Source organism: Neltuma alba, unplaced genomic scaffold (genome assembly GCF_004799145.2).
Source record: "Neltuma alba isolate B1F8T4 unplaced genomic scaffold, ASM479914v2 tig00011599_pilon, whole genome shotgun sequence".
In the NCBI taxonomy this organism is placed as follows: domain Eukaryota; kingdom Viridiplantae; phylum Streptophyta; class Magnoliopsida; order Fabales; family Fabaceae; genus Neltuma; species Neltuma alba.
The window spans coordinates 49,233-73,906 of record NW_021636251.1 but is presented as its reverse complement, the minus strand read 5'-3'; the positions used below and the strand labels follow the sequence as shown (position 1 = coordinate 73,906).

The 24,674-nt window shown below is 34.6% G+C and overlaps 2 protein-coding genes across 2 annotated transcripts; one reads left to right on the top strand and one right to left on the bottom strand.

The window, feature by feature from the left end:
• Positions 1-1,223: 1,223 nt before the first annotated feature.
• Positions 1,224-10,148, top strand: LOC114715556 (uncharacterized). Its single transcript, XM_028900420.1, has 12 exons — positions 1,224-1,617; positions 3,553-3,779; positions 3,934-4,001; positions 5,585-5,656; positions 5,793-6,127; positions 6,212-6,280; positions 6,356-6,444; positions 6,843-9,008; positions 9,097-9,174; positions 9,258-9,369; positions 9,559-9,609; positions 9,720-10,148. The coding sequence occupies exons 1-12, from the start codon at positions 1,273-1,275 to the stop codon at positions 9,771-9,773; spliced, it is 3,666 nt and encodes a 1,221-aa protein (XP_028756253.1). The 5' UTR covers positions 1,224-1,272; the 3' UTR covers positions 9,774-10,148.
• A 2,419-nt stretch (positions 10,149-12,567) lies between these two features.
• On the bottom strand, positions 12,568-18,140 carry LOC114715553 (RWD domain-containing protein 1). The gene is made up of 11 exons (XM_028900418.1): positions 18,035-18,140; positions 17,085-17,150; positions 16,899-16,966; positions 16,554-16,587; positions 16,329-16,398; positions 15,748-15,805; positions 15,384-15,512; positions 14,416-14,507; positions 13,712-13,796; positions 13,098-13,176; positions 12,568-12,965 (listed from the first exon to the last, which is right to left on the bottom strand). The coding sequence occupies exons 1-11, from the start codon at positions 18,039-18,041 to the stop codon at positions 12,886-12,888; spliced, it is 768 nt and encodes a 255-aa protein (XP_028756251.1). The 5' UTR covers positions 18,042-18,140; the 3' UTR covers positions 12,568-12,885.
• Between the last annotated feature and the right edge of the window lie 6,534 nt (positions 18,141-24,674).

Sequence of the window (24,674 nt, the reverse complement as noted above, 5' to 3'; positions counted from 1 at the left end):
TGATTCATATGCACTCAATTGTATCTATACTAACACTATTACATGCATTTTCCGGAAGTAGATGAATGTCGATGTACTTAGTGCATATGAATATTATTGTATATAATAATTTCATTTATGAATGGGGAAATGACTCAAGATAAAATGATTCATAGTTCATAAGTAAGTGTTTGGCCCAAAAAAAAAATCATAAGTAAAGGTTATTGAAATCTCCGAAGGTTATCAACATCACAAAATATTTTTAAATAAAAGTGATTTTTCCTTTAAAAAACGGTAAACAAATGCATATATAAACTAAATAAAATAAAATTTCGCCCGTTTGGTAAATTATTTCCGAAGCCATTTCTTATCTATGGTTTGTCATTCGCTAAAAATTTTATACTCCTCCGGTCCTTAATATAAGACCCATTTAACTAATTTGATTAGATTAAGGAAGTTAGGTAAGTTAGTTAATTATAAGAAAAGTGACACATTTTTTCCAAAATACCATAATCATCTTTCTTAATACCCACTCTTCCTCTTCTACTTGATTATAGGTGAGAGAGTATTTATAGGGGTAATTTAGAGAAAATTGATAAATATAAGAAATGAGTCTTATATTTAGGACCAAAACCAACTCAAGAATTGGGTCCTATATTAAGGATTGGAGGAGTATTTTATATGGACTTACTGGTTATTGATATTTATGATATATTATTATTTTTATTTCTTAATATAAAAGTTAGTTTGCCTTTCAATTTAATCATAAATATTAGACTCAAATCATTTTGTTTTCAATATTTATTGATTTTTCCGTTAATTAATCCCTATACTAGTTACATATATTAAAGATTTACTCTTATTTTGTAAGTCAAATGCACATGATTAATATGCGTATTTTAAAGAAAACAATATATATTTATTATGAATAACTAACTTAATTAATTTTTTTAAAATTAGTTAATTATGTCTTATATTAAATATAGGAAGCAGTATTATTTATCAAAAACTTTTAAGCAAGTTAATTTTTTTGGTTCAAGTCTGAAGGGCAATTAACCAAGTGAAGTGAGATCAATCCAAAAGGGGCCTCCAGTTCGTCCGCATATTTTTGTTTGCCGACCAGAACAGGGACTAATGAAAGAAGAAATAGTCAAAAGTTGGGGGGTATTTTTGCAAATGTCAAACGAAGAACCGTAACAAGGTAATACCTCCTTTTGGGTATCCTCGTCGCACCGTGAGCTGCTGTTGCCATAACGGGTTCGAGTACCTTCGGAATTGGAACAGTGACGTAACATGTACGGAGGCTCGTCCAAGGTCGGCCGTGGCGGCGGCCCAAAACGCCTCCAGTCGTCTTTTCCGCCGCCGCCCCACCGGGGATCCGCTCCTCCCGGTGGCCGCCGCCTTTCAATCGGCGGTTCTTCCGGAGGCCCTCGCGGCCGGAACCCGAACCGAGGGACGCCGGCGAACCCCCCAGCAGTGGAGGAGACGTTTAGCCTAGTTTCTGGTAACAATCCATTAGCATTTGCTATGATCATAAGACTGGCGCCGGATTTAGTAGAGGAGATCAAGCGCGTAGAGGCGCAAGGTGGGAGGGCGAGGATGAAATTCGACTCCAACCCGAATAATCCTAGTGGAAACGTAAGCTTCTTAGTGAAATTGAGGAGCTTGCTTGATTTTACTAGAATTCTTTCGTGGATTTTTTCTTCACAAATCAATTTTTTAGTCGTTTTTCTAACCTGTGCTTTCAGGTGAGCCATGTTGTTTTCCTCATTTTAGTGTGTTTTTGCGAGTGTGCCTAACTGTTCACGGAGTGTTAATTGGTTTTTGTATCCCAGCATTTATGAGCGACTTGTTTGTGGAGTAATGGAAACTGATTCTTTGAACTAAACATATCATCCTCTTTGGATGTTCCCGTGATCCTGACAAGAATTGCTGGGTTCTTAGAAACTAATATTCAATTCGAGTAGCTTTGATGATAGGAATTTTATGCTGTATGGCCTACCACTTTGTTGACTTGCTAGAATGTAGAATTTGACTATGGAACTATGGAATTTGTAGAAGCTCTAGAATAATTGTAGAAAAGGAACTCTACACCAATAGGTCTGTGGCCTAGTGGCATATAGGTTATCCTGTAAGTAAGTAGGATGTAAGTAGGAAGACGCAGTGTCAGTGTCTGCCTCTTTAAGTTAAAAAAGAAAAACGAAAAAGCCAAAAGGAACTCTCCTTGGACGATTTAAAAAACCTCTTTGGAGAACTGGAGCTGTTATGTATAAAATCTAGGGGTTAGTTTAGAAAGCTGCAGCAGTAAATATGAAAGGGGAGGTTTTTCGGATTGGTGGTGTTGTAGCCAGCAAGAAAGACTGCACAATGTGCCACTGTTGGTTTGATATTTCAATTCGTTATACAAAATATAAAGCATAAAGACAACGGGAAATGACTTTCATAGGATTTGATGCAGTATATGATCGCATAATCCTTTGTGATGTACATGATTTGCCAGTTTTGAGGATATATTTTACCCTTGTTATGTTATAGCTTGTAGTTATCTTTTTGATGAGGAATAATGGAGATGATTGGACTGCTTTGCTGTATTTTTCCCCTTTAAGTTTTGTTCTGTTAACTGCTCTTTATTTCCGTGTTTAGGAGATTATGTTTTCTCCCCCTTAAACTATTCTTAGCTTCTCTTTAATTTTTTTCTTACTACTTTTGCATAGAGGCAAATTTTGCTTACGTTATGTGCTTTTCTTGTTTGTAAGATATTTTATCTCTAAAACAACGTGACACTGCCAAAATGTTTTATGGTGGCATAACTGTGGCAACCCCTTCTATTCATATTTTGGAGGTTATTTGTGCATCATGACCATCATATATGTCGTCATTAACATGTAATTTACTATTATGCAGCTGTCTCAGATTTCTAGTTTATGTTTTGTCATTGCCTTCCTTCATTTACGTCAATTCATCTCCATGTTGAGGGACTGCTACGCAGTGTGCAGTTATCCTATGTGGATTTCATATGGCTGGAGCTAACTTGGAAATCTTGTATCTAGGACTAGTATTATGTATGACATAAAGCTTCCCTAATTTTTGATAAATATTTACTTTCTCCAAAGCACTGCAAATATGATATTTAATGCAGTACTGGCTAGAGACAATTCTTTTTATTTGGATGTTGGAGTTGAACTGGATTTATGATTTGACAATCGGCAAGAATTATAGCTAGTAAACATTGGGCGCTTGTTGTGCATTGTGTTTACCTCTCAAGTCAAGGCCTCCTAAAGTGGCAGTCACAGATATATTTGTTCATTATTGCTTATGCTCTGAATCTCTTCTTTTCTGCCTTGGGAGGGGAAGGGATAGGGGTAGGGGTCTAAGTTGTTAACAGCTCAAATGTTTTCTATAACTTAAAATGCATATTCATAATATTCTTTATATTTAATACTGGAATGCCATATGCAAGTTCACGCATCCATGGGGCTTAGTTCATTGCTGCTACCATTTGTGTGTGTGTGTGTGTGGATTAGTATTAATTTGAAATATAATGCTTGAATGCCCTGTGATTTTTTTTTCCAGATTATTGATGTTGGTGGGAAGGAATTTAGATTTACGTGGTCACGAGAATTTGGTGACCTTTGTGATATATATGAGGAGCGTCAGAGTGGTGAAGACGGAAAGGGCTTGCTTGCTGAATCTGGTTCTGCCTGGAGAAAGCTGAATGTACAGCGTATATTGGATGAATCAACTAAGAATCATGTCAAAAGGCGGTCTGAGGAAGCCGAACGCAAGCACAATTCACGCAAGTATGTGATTTTTTATGAGGCTATATTTTATTTGTGATCACATGAACTCTGCAATCTCGTCATACTATCTTGTCTTTCCCCTTAATATTTTGTAAAAAAATATTTTTAATTTTTTCCTCTTCCTCAGAGATCTTTTCTGTTTTCTCTAAAACAGAGCCATTGTCCTTGAACCTGGGAACCCGTCTATGAAGAGTCAAATAAAGGCTTTAGCAGCTGTTGAGGGTAAGTTCTCTTTTACTTTACTTCATGCCTCCTTTCAATGTTCTAAGTTATATATTTTCATATCTCCTTTTCTTGTATTAACTTCTGTATGCTGGAAGTCCAAAACTGGTATTGACGTATGGATGTAAAATTGTTTAGTTGGATTTGGAATATATTCTGGAGTGTTAAATTCCCTGCCTGCTACTATTTTTCTATGCTGAGACAATCATTTTTTATTTTGGATGCAAAATGAATAATTTATTAGATAGAGAAGTACAGGAAAGGAGGATAAGACAGCCTTCCGAAAGAGAACAAAGCAAATAAAAAGGAAGAATAATTTGGAAGAATAATTAAAGTTAACATTGAATTCCCTCAAAAGAAGGACACTTAAAGGAATAAGAAAAACGTAATTTGGATTTTACCCCCTAATTAACAAAATATTTCTTTTTCTATGAAAAACAATCATAGATGAATTAAAAATACCCATTAGTTTCTCAAATAATCATTTTTTAGTCCCTTTTCGTGCTGCAGTTCACTCCAAAAAAGACAAATTTGGTGATACTTTTATGTTCGAAAATAGATTCCTGAAGGATGCCACTGAAGCTATTGCATAAGTGTGTGTTCATGTTTTTTTTTGACGAGCACACACTTTCTGTTGCTATCTAGAAATAATGGCAAAAGATTTCAGCTAGGAAAAAGAAGAGAACTGCGATTTGAAAATCCAGCCTCCTAGTTATATATGAGCTGTAAACCTCACGATGTTTATGTGATAATGGTACATGATTTTCTAGTATACGGAAGGCAATTTTTATAATTTTATGTTTTCAATACTTTCTATTTACAGTCAAATTTAATTGATTCTCTTCTAATGTTTTCAACAAATGGAAAGTGTTTTGAGGAACATCAATCGATCGATCGAAATAGCCTCTGAAAATTTCCACCAACTAAATGTCTCAATAGCTGAATTAATTCTCCAATTAACCATCCCAGAGGTCTCTCATCCCCATGGTCCAGCGCAAAATTTGCTTTATCAGTCTCCAATATCATTTATATTTATACTAAATATGATTGTTGAAACTGGGAATTGCTGAAACCCATCCTCACAGGGCCGCGGCAAATATGCTTAAAGTAATGCCTCTAAGCTAGAAACATACTCAATGGAGTTTGTCATCCGTAATTTATGATTTTTTTCCCCATCATGTGAGGTCCTCCTGATCTTCCAAAACTTGAATTTCAAACTAGCAGTAAATGAGATTCGCTCAAGAATTTCAACGTACTGGCAAAGTGAATGATTTTACATCTGAGTGTTTCTGGCTACTTCTGTTAAAATACCTTGCCCATTGAGTTTCGAATGCATAATGCAACAAAAAATGATTAGGATTTAATATTCTCAATGTTCTTAATCTATGAAAATTCCATGCTTCCATTATATGATGGTGCAAGAAACTTTTGAATAGTGTTTTATTTTTGCTGATATCATGAATGATAATTTGCTTATTAAAACCCTGTTGGGTTCTTGTAAAGCCTTTTATCATTATTTTTTTAATTTGATCATTTTCTTGTAATTGTCTTATTGTGTAGCTTTGTATTTTTCTCTTGTCCAGCTACTCCATGGAAGAATTACACCAAAAAGAAAGAGGCTGCTCTTAAGAAAAGGAAAGTGGAAACTTTTCAAGGTAGTTGAAACTTATGTCTTTCTGATGTAGATTTGCCCAATCTTTAAGATGATGACGCTTAGTTGTATTGAAGCTTTTCTATAATATTTTGATAGCTCAAGTGTTTAACTTGTATGTCTGTTTTTTATAACTGGAGGGCCCCCAAAATCTACCCATAAATTTGGTTTATCTTCATCGGCAACCAAGGGCAGACATTCATCTTCTCCTCTTCCATCTCCACCAGAGCAATCTGCTGCCCCTTCCTCTCCACTGGGGGCTGTAAATATCTCCAAGAACCTTGATGATGTACCATCGCAGATGATGAGCAAGCAAAATACTACTACTGTCTCCGAGAAAGAAAATACTACTAGGATGGACAGTGCAGTGAGGGAGACACCAGGAAGCAGAGGGAATAATGGAGCTAAATCAATGGATCTGCAGAGCATGTTAATTTCTCTTCTCATGGATAAACCTAGTGGAATGACTATAAGGGTGTGAATCAATCTAATAAATATGTCTAAAACTTCGTTGTTAATCCAATTTTATCTTCTTATCCATCTTGCCCCTTCATTATAGGCCTTGGAGAAAGCTGTTGGAGACACAATTCCAAATTCCTCAAAGAAAATTGAACCTATCATAAAAAAGGCAAGTAGTGGAACTCTTTTGAGGTAATTCTTGTCTGAAACATTTTTTACCTGATCTTTTAATCTTGATCACCAGATTGCAACATTCCAAGCTCCAGGAAGGTATATATTGAAACCTGGAGTGGATTTGGATGGCTTCAAGAAACCTCTGTCTGAAAGTGGAAGGTAGCTTTTATTTTACTTGATCATGTCATCAAATAGTAAAAATGCTAATGAGCTACTTTACTCTTGTAATCAATACAATATTACTAATGCTCTCATTTTTTCTTAATATAATTGTCATTACAACTTAGGGCCCGTGTGGAATGGCTTATAAGTGGCTTTTTAATCATGATTTACAAAATACGAAGTAAGTATGTGAAAGGAGTTTTATCTTGACTTGCGTGAAACGTGCTTATAAGTGATTTCAAATGCTAATCCAATCAGGCTCATAGTGGTATGGTCTAAGAAAGTTTTCAACTTGGCAATTTTAGTTAATATGATTATAACACTTGAAATTTTATGTTGTTTTTGTTTACGGGCTTGTATTTAAAGGCACATTATCAATTATCATTTCTCTACAGTTCGCCTGAAGACAATCTCCATCAAATTTCTGCTCGTGGAGAGTTTCATGATCAAACACCTGCAGTGCAGGGAGGCTTTGAAGAGAAAGTGCCAAATAATAATGTGGAGGACTATGTGCAATTAAACTCCAAAGTTGGAGAAGAATCCAACACATTGAATACAATTGATGTTCATCACACTTCGCCTAATGTTTTTGATGACAAAAAGGGCTCTGATTGTAGTGAAGGGCAGGCAGGCAGCTCTAGTGATAGTGGAAGTGACAGTGATAGTGAAAGTGACAGCAGTGGTAGTGGAAGTGACAGTGGAAGCCATAGCAGGGGCAGAAGTAGGAGTCCTGCTGGAACAGGGAGTGGGAGTAGTAGTGACAGCGAAAGTGATGCATCATCCAACAGCCAGGAGGCTTCCGATGAGGATGTAGATATCATGACAAGTGATGATGAGAAAGAGTCAAAGCCCAAAATGGAAGTCTCTGATCAAAGGGTGTCATCACTTTTTCCAGTAAAACCACCTGATGCTAGATCTATGCTGAATGAAATTGATGAAAAGCAAGATGGTAATGAATCTGATGTAGTTGAGATTGAAAAAGACTTACCTGAGGAACAGGGAGCTGAAATAGCTCTAACCACAACTACCACTTCTGACAAAGGTGGAAAAGCTTCAGAAGAGACAAAGCACTATTACCCTGATTGTGATGATCTCCAGGAACGCCAAAATTACATAGGAAGTTTATTTGATGAAAGGGAAAATACAGTTAAGGTTAGCTCAAGGCATGAACTGTCTGACAACTCTGAAAGGGTATCTAGGGGAAAACACAAGAGGGGTTCTGATGTGAAGAGCCTCGATGAGAAGTCTGAACGTACAAAGAGGTTGAAAACAGACAAGTTCAATCAAGCAGTGGGTTCTGGTGGTATGGATGTGCAAATGTCAGAAAATTCCAAGAGTTTTTCTACTGTTGGACTGGCTGAAGACGCTTTTAAGGGCCCTACCACACAAGCAGTTAATAGAGCTGATAGACAAGGGAATTTGAATGCTGGTTTACAGAAAGGATATAACCAATCATTTTCTGCAAAATCTGCAGAGTTCCAGAGGACTTTTGATCATACCTCACTGGGGAAGCCTTCAGATCCATTAGAAAAAACTGATAGGCATGGTGAAAGTTTAGGGTGCAGCAGAAAACAATTAGAAAAGGGTTTTCAGGCCCGTGAAGGTCCTACTGTGAACGATAAACCTCAGAGAGAATCCCAGAATGAAAATATTTACCCCTCTGGAAAAAAGGTTCCCAGGAATTCTAGGGAAGGTAGCAACGGAAGTAAGCAGTCAGTGTCCTTGGATTCGAATTACCAAAAGCTGAGTGAAATGCCAGGGAAGTCTAAGGAAGGCCGACAAGGTGCACACTCGCACACTGGAACCTCACCTAAGGACAATAACCTAATTGGTCCTAGAAAATCCCCAGTTATTAATGGGGGAGGTGTCACTCTTCAAAGAGAGCTTTCTGATTTGGAGTTGGGTGAACTTCGTGAGTCCACTCCTGAAACTCATGTCACAAAGCAATTTGACAGAAAAAGTTCATTTAAACACTTGGAAAATAAAGCAGGCACTTCAGAGGACAAAAATTCAGATGTCTCTAAAGTAAAACCCTCATCAAAAGCTACTTTTGAATCAGGAAAACGATCCCCAGCCCTTGTAAGCTCTAGTTTTCCTAGCAATTTGGAAAGCACGAATAAAAGGAAGAATGCAGATGATCATTTTGAAGATTCAACAAGGTCCCATGTCAAAGCAATGCAGTCTCATCCGCAGCATGTGAAAGATCACATGGAAGTTGGTTCTCAGATTAACAAATTGCCTGAAACAAATGGTAAGTCTAGAAATAATGAAGCTGGGGTGAGTCAAGGTATTGATTTGGAAGGAAGGGAAAGCAATAGAAGAGGGCCCACTAATGCACTTAAGCATGACTCTAGACGTTCACATTCCATGATGGAAGGTCGTAGACAAACACATAATCAATTGGAAGAGATGGCCGATGGAGGTAAGGATTCAGTTTTGGGAGAGAGAAATAACAGTGATCAAAAGAGGAGAGAATCTTCTTCAGATGAAAACAGTTGCTCTTATTCAAAGTATGAAAAGGATGAGCCTGAGCTTAAGGGACCTATAAGGACTTTCTCTCAGTAAGTGTCCAATCCTTTTTCTTTTCCATCTTTACTGCTTTAAAGCTCCTACTCCTGCATGTGATATGTATTTACTTTGCTATGCTAGATATAAAGAATATGTTCAGGAGTATCGTGACAAATATGATAGCTATTGCTCCTTGAACAAGATTCTGGAGAGTTACAGGTAACGAGCCATACAATTTAAGGTGTCTGAATTTCAGGTGGATTTTTGGTTTGTTGATCCAACATCTCCCTGAAAACTTGCAGGAATGAGTTTCTTAAACTAGGCAAGGACTTAGAATATGCTAAAGGCAGGGACATGGATAGATATTATAACATCTTGGGCCAGCTGAAGGAATCCTATCAACGATGTGGAGAGGTATGTTCTATAGGGCTTCTCTTGCTACATATTATTGATATGGTAATCAAGTGTTTAGTTAATCCCATTTTTTATCATTTTATTGTTCCTCAACTGTTTCTGGGCCCTTTTCTTTGTTCGTGTCAGATGTACTGACTTCATCTGTATACTTTCTGTTTCATAATCTTTTGTGCATGATTTGAGTTGCAGAGGCACAAGAGGCTGAAGAAAATATTTGTCGTGCTTCATGGGGAACTCGAGGTAACTATATATATATATATATCTTCTTCTGGACCTGGGAAAAAATTTCCATAGCCACAGTAACCTCTTTCTGTATATTTCCTCACACCTATTTTACCTGGTTGTTGCAGCAACTTAAGCAAAGGATCAAAGACTTCGCTCACTCGTATAATAAAGACTGCTGATAGCAAGTACCTTTGTGTATTTTATACAGAAAATTAAAAACTCTTCCTTCAGGCTTTAGAAGTTCGAGGTGGTACATTACAGTCAATAGAGTAGATAAATTCTTGTGTAGATTTGATGTCCTGCTTGTCCCTGCCCCCTCCAAATCTCATTGTAACCATAGACCTGTACATAATTTTTTTTTTTTTTTTGGGTTCATGTACATTTCTCCTCAGCCCAGGTCCGGCATTTTTGTTTAGCCTGACCTTTTTAATGTTTAATCCTGGGAAGGACATTTGATCAATTTAATTTTTCTTTTCCTTCTGAAACAAACAGGTTGAGCTAGGCTCAGCTGGGAAGAGTTGTAGGATCGACGGTGAAGTTCATAATTTATTTAATCTTAGGTTGTTCAGCATGCAACAAAGAAATCGATAAATACAAGGAGGAAATCTTCCCACAGCGTGCTGTTTGCGCTTGGATGAGGTTCATCGGTCCTTGTCCAAGAATTTTCACAATTTTGGATGAGTTTTAAATGAATTATAATTATAATTGTTTAATTGGCTAAGATTGTTTAAGATTAAAACAAAAAATTAATGACAATTCTTTAGATTAATTAAAAGTAAAAAGTGTATATTACTAGATTATAGGTTCATATTTTTTACATGGAGTCAGGTGATTTGTGCGTATAATGTGGTTTTTTCTAGTAAATTTTGTATTACTACATCCGGTTCTAATTATAAGAGCCAGTTAATTAATTTGAAGAGATTAAATAAGTTGAGTTAGTTATTTATTCTAAATAGGTGTTTTTTTTAAAATATCCTTACTGATCAAGTGTATTGACTAGAACTATTATTGTTATTATTGTTAAAAGGGTTATTTTGGGAGAAAAAAAGTGTAAATATGAGAGATAAAGTGAAGTGGAGTTTTATATTTATGATCAAAATAAAAGTCAAACAGGATTTTGTATTAAAGACGGGACGGTAGTATTACTGTTATGTTTTGCCTATAATCCGTCAATTAAATTCGCTGTGATGAATTTGAGTCTAGGAATCGTGAAATGGTTGCAAATTGAAAAAAAAGAAAATTGTATCAACCTCCGTTTAAAATGTATGACAAGAGGGGCGATATCTATAAATAGAATTTTTAGAAAAAGTTTTTTATGAGATAATTATCTTAATTTAATAAAAAAAAATTATATCCATAATGTATTTCACTAAATTTTGATGGCAAGTATTCCGAAATCGCAATTTTTTTGCTAAATTTTATAAAGGTGAGATAGAATGGAGAATAAGATTGGCCCACCTAACGGTTAACGAAAGTTGACGTATATTAATATACTGTTTCTAACAAACTGCCTATAATTTATATTTGGGGTAATACTCCTCCGATTCTTAATATAAGATCTATTTAATTAATTTGATTAGATTAAAAAAATTAGATAAGTTAGTTAATTATAAAAAATATGACATTTTTCTTAAAACACCATAATCATCTTCCTTAATATCCTATTTCCCTTTTTTATTTGATTATGAGTGAAGAAGTATCCATAAGGATAATTTAGAAAAAAATTGATAACTATGAAAAATAAGTCTTATATTTAGGACTAAAATCAACTTAACAATCAAGTTTTATATTAAGGATAGGAGGAGTACAAAATTTGTACTTCAAGTTTATCTTCATTTTAGTTTTGGTCCTTTAAATTTTAAACTATGGGTTTTGCTTCCTCAAGTTTCTTTTCATTTATAACATTGATCCCTATAATCCAATAAAAACTTGAATCATTTTGCCCTTTCATGGACCAAAACCTATAGTTTAAAATTTGAAGAACTAAAATCAAAATAAGAACAAACCTAAAGGATCAAAGATTATATTAATCTTTTATATTTTACTACAGAGTAATTAATGTGAGCCAGGTCAAAGTGTACCCAGTTAAGTGATCTTCTAATAATTGTGTGTTAAAAATTTAGATTCCAGCCTTTGCTTAATGATTTTTTATCATTTAATTCAACCCTTATTACTTAACAAAAATTGCTTTTTCAACATGCATACATACATAATGATGATCAATTTTTCATTAAACATCTACATACATATAGAACATTGTAGCTAAATTCCCATCGGTCGAATAAAGCTTATTGTTGCTGTTGGCAAAAAAAAATGCTTGTTGTTGCTCGGAAAAACAATAAATTTGATTGAAAAGTTTGGTTAATCAAAAAATCGTATAGGCAATGGACATTTTGTTCGAAGCACAAGTATTTATTCTTTCTGACATGTTTTCTAACTACTCGTTTGGATAAGAGAAAATAAGGGGGGGAAAATGAAAAGAGAAGTTTTCTCTTATTTGGAAGAAGAAGAAAACGTTGGAGTATTAAAAAACTAAAGAGGAAATAGAATGTAAAACCCACCCTATTTTCTCTCTTACTTTTCTCTCTACATACAGAGAAAAAATGAAGAGAAAACTCATTTTCTTTTCACGCCCTCCATATTTCATTTTTATATTATATTTTTAGTATTGCATAACGTATAATTCATTTATTTTCTAAGACGAAAGCAGCCTCTTTGCAACAATACTCGCCATGAAACATTAGAGCAAGCAAGTTCTAGTTCCCGCTAAGCGCCTGTTTAGTGAGAGGAGAGCAGAAATTTTACTGATTTTTCGTTTGGTTTAAGAGGAGAGAGGGATAATTAAAATGCACCATCCTCTCTAAACCCCCTGATTTAGAGGGGAGGGCCAAAACCTCCCAACGACTGAGGTAAAAGGACAAACGGAGAGGAGGGGAGACGTGGGAATTGCGGAATGCCTCTGCAATAGCAGTATTCGAAGCCGCTAAAAACATATGCATCTTATTTCTTTTCCTTGAACTGATTTGTCACATAAATACTCATTCCGGAGCTAATGCTTTCATAGATTCAGGGCTGAAGACTACAAATTGAAATGCATTTTTCATATTCAAGTGCTTTTAAGGAAACACAAAGGTTACATGACACACTTCCAGCTCAATACCTAATTCTCCTTCTATCCCAACCCTTCCTTGTCCATGAAAAATGCAGACGCCGGGGCAAAAATAATTTCAGCGAGACAAGTCGTGGGAACAAGTCGCCCAACAGCAGTGCCGCTGCAGCTGCATGTGCAGTTTAGCTGCCTCTTCTAGAGGAATGGGCAGAAGAATCGGATTTTTCAGCCAGATAATGCTCAAGCATATCATCCTCATCATCTGTTATCACACATAAAAGATATGATTTGTCAGAATTTTCAAAATTTTGAAACATTAATTAGAAAATAGAGAAGTAATTGATTTTGACGATGTAACATCATATCAATCTTGACGGGGAGAGAAAAAGCAGACCTTCCAGATCATCATCATCAAAGTCAATATCATCCTCATCCTCCTCGTCAGATCCCTCAGTGACGGGTGCTGCACCTTTCTGTGACAAAACAGGATTGACTAATTATATTTTTATTAACAAAAATTTTGAATCATCGAACTGCTAGGATCTTTCGTTTTGCAGCCAGCATGAACAACGCTGCCCATCCCATCACTTTCTTCTTCAAACTAAGAATTACTTTTAGCAGCATTGTTCTACAGGACTCTCTCAAACTGGGTAATACTACAGCCTCATGATGCAGCTAGTGCAATACCATAAGGGCAATAAGTTCAAAAGGTCTAGAGTTAACAGCCTGATGTAAATGTAATGCGAATTTATGACCATTTAGCAGCCTTACAGTACATTTTTCTCAGCAATCAGGTCAACCAGAGGGGTCAAAAGGATTCTTCGAAGTTGAAAAAATACCAACACCTTTTTTTTTTTTTGGCCAATACCAACACCTCATTGCAATTCCTTCTTTTAATCGATATAAAATAATAAAATTGTTAGGGGAAGTGTTAAAAAGTAAATATTCCAACCTAACGTTGGACTACATAAGAGAAAGCAATAATATAGGAATTCGGAAGTCAAGTACCGTTGAAGCTCTTCCACTTTCAAACCACTGTCTACCAGTGAGCTTCTTTTCCTTCGGTGCAGTAAGTGCGGACTCCGGCATTAGCCTGAATGCAGCACAAAAGATTTTTCCATCAGTATAACAAGTTGTTAGCAATAATAGGAGCGGCTGACTCTCTTATTATCTGACGCTAAACAGAACATATAACAGTTCATCCAGTACGGTGAATTCAAAATATACTCTTTAGCTCAATTTTAAATTTTTTGACTAAAACATCCTCCACTGATCTGAATACACAAATATGTATTATAAACAATATCCACAAACAAAAGTACAATAATGGAGAGTATTTTAGTTAAAAAATTTAGAATTGAAATCAGGTGTGGTACAATTTTTGTTTAGGGAACGGTCCACGTATATTTTAAAAATAGAGAAGATTGTAGAATTCCAGTAAAATTCAGGGAAGATTCATGTAATTTGACTCTACTTTCTAAGAATATAGTTAATTCAAAATATAACCAAAAACTGATCACAATACATGTTAATTGAAAAGGACTAAAAGTCTAAAAACAAATGCCATGATGCACAATAGCACCTTAGCAGCCACCTGAGTAGCTAGTTTATGACTGCAACTCAATTAAAGAACACCCTCAGTACCCTCAATATTATTTAAAAAACAGAAACCGGGAGATCTAGAATTGCATGTCCAACTATAAAGGACTTACTTGGCTCGTTCCAATGCCAGTTCAGCTTCAAACCTTTCTCTCCATGCCAAAAATGTTTCAACAGTAACTGGTTCCCCATGCGGTACTACTATCTGGGAAAGATGACAAACAAATCTGTGTCATGCAACAGTTTCAAGTTCCAATTTACAGGAAAACACAAGAAATTACAAGAGGAATATGATACAATGAAAATTATATTCTCATCTTAGATAGAAATCAAGCTACGAATATGAGAAGGCAAACAAACCACTGGTGCTGTCATCTGTGCTACTATAAACGTTGAGAACAAGAGGATTATTCTTCAAACCATTGACAACATCAAATAATTATATATACAAATGAACGTACATCCCATGTGACCATCTGCCACACATATGGCATGCAGAGAGCTTTCTGATAGAAACAAGTTGTTTAAACCTTAAAGACTTTTTATTTTGCACACATTTCTTTTTATTGTGAAGAAGTTATTAATCAGGTCCTCTCCATAGTTTTTATGTACAATCAGAACAGGATATATTGGCCTTTTCTCATATTTCTCCTATTCTATATATATTTGTGCTCTGATTTATCAGTTAGCCTTACTTCTACATGCGGAACCAGATTTATAAACTCTATAACCCTCTTTCTTGACACTAAGCTCCACTTTCTTCATTCCAATTACTCCCATGGTCTCTGCCAAGCACCCTTCTGCAAAAGGTGTTAGCACAAAACTTGGTACAAGAATCATGGCACATAAATCACATGTAAGCAAGCTAAAATGGTTTATTTCCATTTTTGAAAAGTCAACTTCAACAGATAAAATCCAGAATTGTCATGTGATAAAAATGTTATAACATGATGTAATATTCAGCATCAGCTATCTTGCTGCAGTAACACACTAAAAAATGCGCAGAAAAGACGTCCATATTAGAACTCAACATAAAAAAAAAGTTAGAGGGAAGACCAGAACGCAAAAGAGACATTCTTACATCATCTTTGGCAGCCTCTTCAGCTTCAGCGTCTCCATTTGTATCGTCTTGAAAAAACCGTTCAGATAACCACTCTTTAGCTGAGGTAACTAGAGTGTAGATCATCGCCATACCAAGATTTTCAGATGCCTGTGGACCAGAAGTTTTATGCACAAGCTTTCATTATATAACCAGTATATGAATTGGATTTTAAATTCTAAAACCATCAAAAACTGCGCAAAACAAAAATGTGTACATAAAAACTGAGACAAAAAACTAAGAAGTGTGGTGGTTGAAAAGTCTTCCAATCTGGAAAATCATTCAGTACAGTCATAGCAGAAAAGCCCGACACATTCATTTCAAATTGCTTAAGATTAAAGACCACCTCTTCCTGAAGTTTCTCTTTCAAAATCCTTAAATCTTCACTAGATATTCCCCGCAAGCTGAAAAGTCAAGAGGAAATAGAAAATACATCTTGTTAGAGAATACAATGAAATTATTCATAGGCTTTCACTCAGCAGTTGAAGCTCTTCAGTTAAAGTGGTTTGAACAGTTGAGGCTCTTCAGTTAAAGTGGTTTGAACAGTTGAAGCTCTTCAGTTAAAGTGGTTCTTCAAATGGTCTCAATGTCTCTATCAAGAGTTTAATCCCCATGCCCTCATTATCACTTGAAATTTAGTCTCAAGACATGGTTGGTACCATAAGCTTTGTCCAATCCTCAGGCCCATAGGGCTTCGATGTCACTAGAGAAAATGATAGAACTGTTCATGGGCTTTCACTTAACAACTCAAGTTGGGACTAGAAAGAGGTTTGTGACAAATCTTCACGTTGATCGATAATAAACAAAACAAAATAACATGCTAGAGAACTATGCTTCATACTGAATGAACAGAGACAACCATAAATGATAGAGAGTAGTCCTGTCCTCCTGATGCGCTTAAAACAGTGACAAAACAATAAAATTGACCTCTTCAAATTCAGAAGTGGAGGTTCATCTGGATACTTCTCTGTGTGTGAGAAGATCAAAGCCAATTGAACTGCAACAGAAATTTCAAATACATTTGGAGTCAGAAGATCCTATATAGAAAAGATAGTAAACTAATGAAAATTCATAGCACAAATTTGAAAAGAATAAAATAACAGTATCTTAGGAAGAAACCCAAAAGATATTTAGAGCTCCAGAGAAAATAACCTGGATCTGTCATTGACTCATCTGTATCATCCTCCTGTATGTCATATTGCAAATAGACACATATAAGTTTAATGCATGTGATGAGGAATACCGAATTTCCCAGGTACTTGCCATCAGCAGCAGAAGGAGATGGAGAAATAACAGAAACAAGCCTAACTTTTAAACCTACTAAGGCCAAAATTCTGAGTGTGCATAGATTACTTTATAACGAAAGGAAAAAAGATTAATTCCACATGTTGTCCAAAACAAACACAGGTCTTTTTGTTTAATGTAAAATCTGCTATTCCTTTCTTGTTTATGTTTTAAAACTTGAGAAACTACAATAAAGGAAGGGAAAACATTTACCTGCGCAGATACTTTTATCTGAAAACATTTACTGGAAGTACTTAGGCCACTTTCACCAGAGTGTATCTCTACCACAAACAGTGAAACAGAATATTATGCCTTCTCCCAAGAGGAAATAGTAAGGAAAAGCAGTAAATTATTCTTTTTCAAAAAAAAAAAACTGCTTGATGAAAGAGAACCCTATACCTTTGAAATCATCCATAAGTATAGCTTCCAAAGCTTCTATTTCCATTTCTTGTTCTTGTGCATAGTCTGTGAATGTGGTCAAGTTTAGTGACATTCATGATGTAATAATGGCACACAACACAAGTATAACATATTTCCCTATGAATTGCTTAGCAATATTCCATAGCATGAAAGTAGACACTCACCCTTTATTTGAATAAAGCACAATTCAGTTCATCATTATTCCTCCTAACAAAGTGCTTTGTACAAACAGCTCAAGAAACTGTTACATTTTATGCTATAATATAACAAATTTATTAAAGATATAGAAAGCCATTATTTAGGATTATGGTCTACTATTCTATTATTTATTTTCTAAACTATCTACAGACCTTCACTCAGACATGAAAATAATCGAATTTACATGTCCGTCAGCACAACTGCACAAGGAGATGAGGAAATTTGTATTTCATTATGTATAAAAAAAATCAAGGATCTTCAAAACTTGGCCCATGGAAGACTTGTTTAAAAGGCATCTGGCATGTAATGAAGCAAAAATATCAGTCAGATACAGCAGCTAACCCCCCCCCCCCAAGCGACTTGGTTAAAAGGGTTCAGATTGCGGTTTTGTAATCTGTAGTAATAACAGTGTGGTAATAATAATACTGTCAGGATTGTAAGTATTGCAGGGCCTCGGTAAACATTACAATAAGGAGCAATGAAGTCCATCAAGCAGCAGGACAGTATCCATTTAAGCTATATCCTAGTGCAAGCAAGACCAATTTCACACATTTTAAATATGATGAAGAATTCCGTGTTGGTGAAGAATTCAAGCAACATAATTTCACTGAACAAGAAACAGTCTTGCATGATAACAAGCTCAAAAAGATCAGAATGCACAACTGAAGTAAATAGAACAAATTTTATCGCTTTCTGAATGAAACAGATATTTCGTGAAAAATTGCAAATACCTGTCATAGTTGGAATCTGCCTGATTTCTGGACTCTTTCGTTATTCACAGAGGCCCCTGAGTTCGATGAAGTAGGCAGATTGCCCACGAGCATACACAATCTCAGACAAAAGCCAGTTATGGGAAAAGACCCTAGAAGCAAACCCCGTCTTAAACGTACCGTTTAACCCCCTGCAACCTTTTTCATTTTTTATCGTTTTGTTGGGAACCATTTGTTGTTGTTCTTTTTCTTCGGGGGGGACCCTCCCCCGATTTTTTTTTTTTGGCCTGAAGACCCTCCCCCGATTGAAAATTTATTCCAAAAATGATATGTGAGAATTTAGGGTTAGTAATATGGGACAATCCGTGAGTTACAAGTTAACTAGTGATAAGTTGAATCTAAATGGGTTGGGTTGAAAAGACTTGTTTAAAGGCTGATTGGTCTGTCAAAATGGGCACCAAGCCAACACTTATTTACTTTTTTAATTTTTTTTTACTTTTTAATTTTTTTTTCTTATGCAATACCCAAAAAAATATAATGAGATTTTTGTTTTTTATTAAAATATTTGATTGAAAACATCAAATAAATTATTTAAATATTTTTATAATAATTTTAGATAGGATATAATATAATAATAATAATTAAAAAGTTAAAAAAATAAGAAAAATAAAGGGGAAATCACAAATAAAGACCCTCGAATTAGCAAAATCACTTTATGGTCACCTGAATAAGTCAAATTACCATGAGGGACCCGGTCTCAAATTGCAATTAGCAAATCACACCTAAAAGACTAAAATACCCTTCAATTACTTAGATTCAATAACGAAGGCAAACATTAGTGAGAGACCTCTTCTTTCCTTCTTCTCCTCGGACTTCCTCTCTCTCTCTTCTTCTTTCTCTTTCTTCCTTGGGTCAAAGCAGCATCTTCGTTGGGTCTCCTCCATGGCGAATGGTCTCATGAGGGGCAAAGAGGGCTTTCGAACTCCTTGCATAGGATATCAGTAGGGAGAAGAGAGGAAGGTGGTCGGTGACGGAGGAATGGAAGATTTGGGACGATTTTCTGCAATTCTGAAACAAGGAGTGATTACGACCTTTTTGTTGAACAATGGCGATCAACCTTATGGATCGTTTTCTCTGTTAGCAAAGAAGAAGAAGGCTGAGTTCTTTAAGCTATTGATAGAAGCTACAGGGTTCGCTGGTTTGAATATTTTAAAGATTTTGAAGATGGTCTAGTTGAATACTGTCTTCTTTTTGTTTACTTGTTTCTGGGAATCGATAATCTTCTCATTTGATTTAGAGTTGCTGGTTGCTGTCAAAACACCTCTGGTTTTTTGTTATTTGACTTACTATTGTTGTAATTTTACTTAGTAGTGTTGTAACTACAGATTGGTTAGTTTGATCACAATAACATGGCATGACAATTTGAAAATGTCGGTATTTTGTTTATGGGCAGAGCAATGTTAACATTTAGTATTTATAGTTGTAAATGGTATCAATGTAGATCCATTTAATGTTTTGAAATTCATGACAGACCTCCTCATTGACTTATAATTTCACTTACCACAGTTGTTATTTGGCTTTCTACTCTTGTTAATTGATTTTTATAACTTGTCATTCGCCTTACTCAACTTGTCATAAATTACATATCAGAACTTGTCATCTGCCAAAGAAATCTGAAAATGTTGTCATTGGAAAAGAGAAAATTAATTTTTTATGAATTGATTATCAGAAGTTGTCATTCGTCTTACTAAACTTGTCATTCGTCTTATTCAACTTGTCACTCGCCAAAGAAATCTGGAAGTAAACGTGTTGAAGGGAATGTAACGATCACCCTTGTTGTGATGATAGAAATGCAGTAACAAAAACAGAATTTGTTACATTACATCCATATTGGTGGACATTTTGAAGCAAGTGATGAAGGAGAAGTTAAATATATTGGAGGGAATGTAATGATCACTATTGTTGTAATTTTGCATGCTAGTGTTGTTAATGCAGACTTTTAACTATTATGACAACAATGCAATGATAGAAACACATGACAATCTGATAATTATAGTCTTTTTATATTGTACAGAGGAATGTTAACATTTTTTGTTAATCATTTCTATATTGTAACAATATAGAGCTATTTAATGTTGTCCACTTAATTAGAAACGTGGTGACAGAAATACAACGACAGAAACACAAAAATTCTATCATTTGCCTTATTAAACTTGTCATCTACTAAAGAAATCTAAAAATTCTATCATTTGAACAAAAAAATTAAATTTGTATAAAATGCTTATTAGAAGTTGTCATTTACCTTACTAAAATTGTTATTTGCCTAACTAAACTTGTCATAAATTGCTTATCAGAACTTGTCATCTGCTAAATAAATCTAGAAATTGTCACTTGAAAAGAGAAAATTAAATTCATATGAAATGCTTATCAGAAGTTGTTATTCGTCTTACTAAACTTGTCATTTGCAAAGGAATTGTACAAATTGTCATTTTAACGTAGAATCTTAAATTCCTATGAGTTACTTATCAGAAGTTGTCATATACCTTACTAAACATCCTTGGCAAATGACAAGTTCAGTAAGACGAATGACAAATTTAGTAAGAAAAATGACAACTTATGATAAGCAATTCATAAAAATTTAATTTTCTCTTTTCAAATGACAGAATTTTCATATTTCTTTAGCAGATAACAAGTTCTGATATGTAATTTATGACAAGTTAAGTAAGGCGGATGACAAGTTGTGAAAATCAATTGACAAGAGTGGAAAGCCAAATAACAATTGTGGTAAGTGAAATTATAAGTTAGTGAGGAGGTTTGTCATGAATTTCAGAACATTAAATGGATCTATATTGATACCATTTACAACTATAAATACTAAATGTTAATATTGCTCTACCCATACACAAAATACCAACATTTTTAGATTGTCATGCCATATTGTTGTGATCAAACTAACCAATCTGTGGTTACAACACTATTAAGTAAAATTATAACAATAGTAAGTTAAATGACAAAAAACCAGAGGTGTTTTGACAGCAACCAGAAACTCTAATCAAATGAGGAAATTATCGATTCCCACGTACAAGTAAACAAAAAGAAGACAGTATTCTCGACAATCGAACAACACTATATCAAAAACATCTCTGGAAATGAAAGTCGAAAGTCATCAACTAGCATTAATGATGGGTCACCATTTTTTTTTGTAATAAAGATTGGTGGGAATGGCTACACCCTTAATCATATTGATGAATGCATAGGTAGGAGATGAATGTTTTTGAGAGGGAGAGGAATAGAAGGAAGAAGAGAGGGAGGGAGATGAAGCGGGAGAGAATGACGAAGACAGAGGGAAAGAAAAGAAGGAAAGAGAAAGAGATGGGGTGATGGAAGAAAGAGAATAAGGGCACTTTTGTCTTTTTAGCCTGATTTCATAATTACAATTTGAGACCGGGTCCCTCATGGTAATTTGGCATATTCAGGTGACTATAGAGTGATTTTGCTAATTCGAGGGTCTTTATTTGTGATTTCCCCAAAAATAAATGCGGGTTAGCCCTACGGGCCTTACGGTGTGAGTTTAAAAGACTTGTTTACTAGGGAGTTGGCAGATTGGACTCGTGAGTTTAACTCATATTACCAGTTCTACTTGAGATTTTGTAAATGTCAAAGATCCTTTTGTTTAAGAAAAAGGAAAATCATATATAAAGACCCTTAAATGTATAAAATTACAAAATGAGTTCTTGAATTAATAGAATTACTTGAAAAAACTGAATCTTAAATTGCAATTATGAAATAATAAAGAAAATACCAAAACTATTTCTTCTTCTTCTCTTCCTCCTCCTCTCCCTCTCATCCTCTCTCTTCTTTTTCTTATCCTCTCCTTCTCTTCCTTCTCCTTTTCCCCCAACCCCCTCCTCATCCCCACCCCACTTCCTCGTTCCTACCCCTACCCCACATTACATCTTCACCCTTGCTAAATCCCCAGCGACAGGAGAACACTTCATAACAAAAAATGCAGAACACTCATTGCTATTCATTATCAGACACTATCGTAGGAAGAGAGAATTACCATGGCAATCTTTCTTGTATCTTCTCTTGAATTAACCTCCTCCACTTCTCTCGCTTGTGGCATTGTGAACATTACATGGGTGACTATGGAGTTGTTGTGCCACCCCCATGGAGTAGTAAGTGAAGGCAAAGAGTGTGCCATCTTTTGGCAGTACTTTCATAGCATTTTTCAAACTTAGATTTTCTATCAATCCTTCGAATTCAAATAGCTAATTGCAAAAACTGACTATTGTCAAAGCATTTATGATTTTTTGTTATTTGACTTACCATTATTGTAATTTCACTTGGTAGTATTGTAATTGCAGACTTGTTATTATAATGGAAGTATTATGACATGACGATATGAAAATATTGGTCTTTTATTTATGGGCATAACAACTTTAACATTTTATATTTATTAGTTCTAAATGATAGGAATGTAGATCTATTTAATGTTCTGAAGTTAACGAGAAACCAGTTGCAGGCTTGTAATTTTACTTACTAAACTTATTATTGTCATTTGGCTTACTATTATTGTCACTTAGTAGTGAAATATAGAAATAATGTTAACTTTTTATGAAACGTAATTTTATGAGAAACCCAGCCACATAATTATTATTTCACTTATCACTCTTATGATTTGATTTATCACTCTTGTTCTTTAGTAGTGAAATGTGAAAATAATAGTAATTTTTCATAAAACTTAATTTTATTATAAACCCGGTCACAAGCTTATAATTTCGTTTACTAGACTTATTATTAGGCTTACTACTATTGTCATTTGGCTTATCGTTTTAGTTATTTGGCAGTGAAGTGTGAAAATAATGACAACTTTTCATAAAACTTAATTTCATGAGAAACCTAATAACAAAATTATTATTTTACTTACCACTTTTGTCATTTTACTTACTACTCTTGTCATTTGGAAGTGAAATGTGAAAACAATGACAACTTTTCATGAAACTTAATTTCATCATAAACCTAGTCATGTGTTTGTAATTTCGCTTACCAATCTTGTTATTTGGTAGTGAAGTGTGAAAATAATAACAACTTTCCATGAAACTTAATTTCATCTGGAACCTAGTCACATGCTTGTAATTTCACTTATTAAACTTGTTATTTGGTTTATCATCACTTTATCATTTGATTTACCGCTTTTGTCATTTGGCAGTAAAATGTGAAAATATTGGTAACTTCCTATGAAACTTAATTTTATCAGTAACACAGTCACATGCTTATGATTTCACTTACTAAACTTGTTATTCGGCTTACGACTCTTATCATTCGGCTTATCGGTTTTGTCATTTGGCAATAAAACGTGGAAATAATGGCAATTCAAGTTGAAACATTTAATAATCTCAAATTCAAATGTTATCTTAACAATACATAATTGTCATTAATAAATCATAACAGTGGCCACTTATCAACAAAATAAACAATATTAAACCTATCTTAAATATAATAACAGTATGTATAATTTATTCCCATTTTTCTATTGAGACTGTCTATGGAGATTTCGTCCTTCTTTTGGATTTTTATCCCTTGTCAGCCTCTGCAAGTTAAGTATATTAACAGTATGTACAATTTATCCCTATTTTTCTATTAAAGCTAATTGCATGTTGGTTCACATTACCTGTTACGAAAGATAATTGCTCATCAAGAGGCCGCTTACATGCCATGAAAGCTAACTGCATATTAGAAAAGATAATTGAATAATTGATAATTGGGAAGATTGATTACATATTGTGAAAACTAATTGCATACTATCTCTGGTCTTTAATATATAAACTAGTTGACTAGTTGGAGTAAATTAAGAAAACTAGTTAAGTTAGTTATTTGTAATCAATAGATATTGTCTTTCCTAAAATATCTTTGCTAATTAAGTGTATTGGCTAAAATTACTATTATTACAAGAACCGGTTTGGAAAAAAATAAATAAATGTAGCAAATAAAGTGGATTGAGGTTTTATATTTAGGACTAAAATAAAGGTCAAATGAGTTTTTATATTAAGCACATGAGGTAGTATTAAAAAAAGTCAATTGGATATCATGAAACCTAATTGCATACAAGGAAAGATAATCATATAGAATAAATTAAAATCTCATTATAGAAAATTATATAAACATTCATGACATTATGCTAGTGATATAACTATTATATAATTAAATTCAGTTAGTATATTAAAATTTGAATATGAACCTACGTTTTTATTGAAGCCCTAATGAGACTAGCAAAATTAATTAGGCATTTCAGAATTTAGTTAAGTAACCCAACTTCCACTCTTTCTTTTTTCCAAGCCAACTCATTTTTGTATGAAGCCACATCTACCAGGGACCAATTTTCACTCCACTTACGGCTAATAGTAACCATCGGAGCGCCAATCACTGGTGCAGATGGCAACTAGTCACTGACATATTTGACTTTGGAGAAAAAGAGGTTGTTTTGGGGGGGGGATTGAGGGCAACTTATTTAGCAAGATTTTGCAATTAGTCCTCTTAGCTTGAAAAGGAAGTTGCTAAAAGTGGAGGTTTAAACATGAATTTTAGTATTTTATCTGGATTTAATTAGAAGTTAAATAGATATTTCTCATGGTTAGAAGTTAATTAAGAAAGGTTATAC

Excerpts from the sequence above, each read along its gene's own strand:
- LOC114715556 (XM_028900420.1), top strand. The coding sequence starts at position 1,273 with ATGTACGGAGGCTCGTCCAAGGTCGGCCGTGGCGGCGGCCCAAAACGC. Across the intron at positions 4,002-5,584 it reads GGCTTTAGCAGCTGTTGAGG|CTACTCCATGGAAGAATTAC; the intron begins GTAAGTTCTCTT and ends TCTCTTGTCCAG. Across the intron at positions 9,009-9,096 it reads CCTATAAGGACTTTCTCTCA|ATATAAAGAATATGTTCAGG; the intron begins GTAAGTGTCCAA and ends TTGCTATGCTAG.
- LOC114715553 (XM_028900418.1), bottom strand. Across the intron at positions 16,588-16,898 it reads AGATAAAAGTATCTGCGCAG|GAGGATGATACAGATGAGTC; the intron begins GTAAATGTTTTC and ends TATGACATACAG. Across the intron at positions 14,508-15,383 it reads AAGAGGCTGCCAAAGATGAT|ATAGTAGTACCGCATGGGGA; the intron begins GTAAGAATGTCT and ends CATCTTTCCCAG.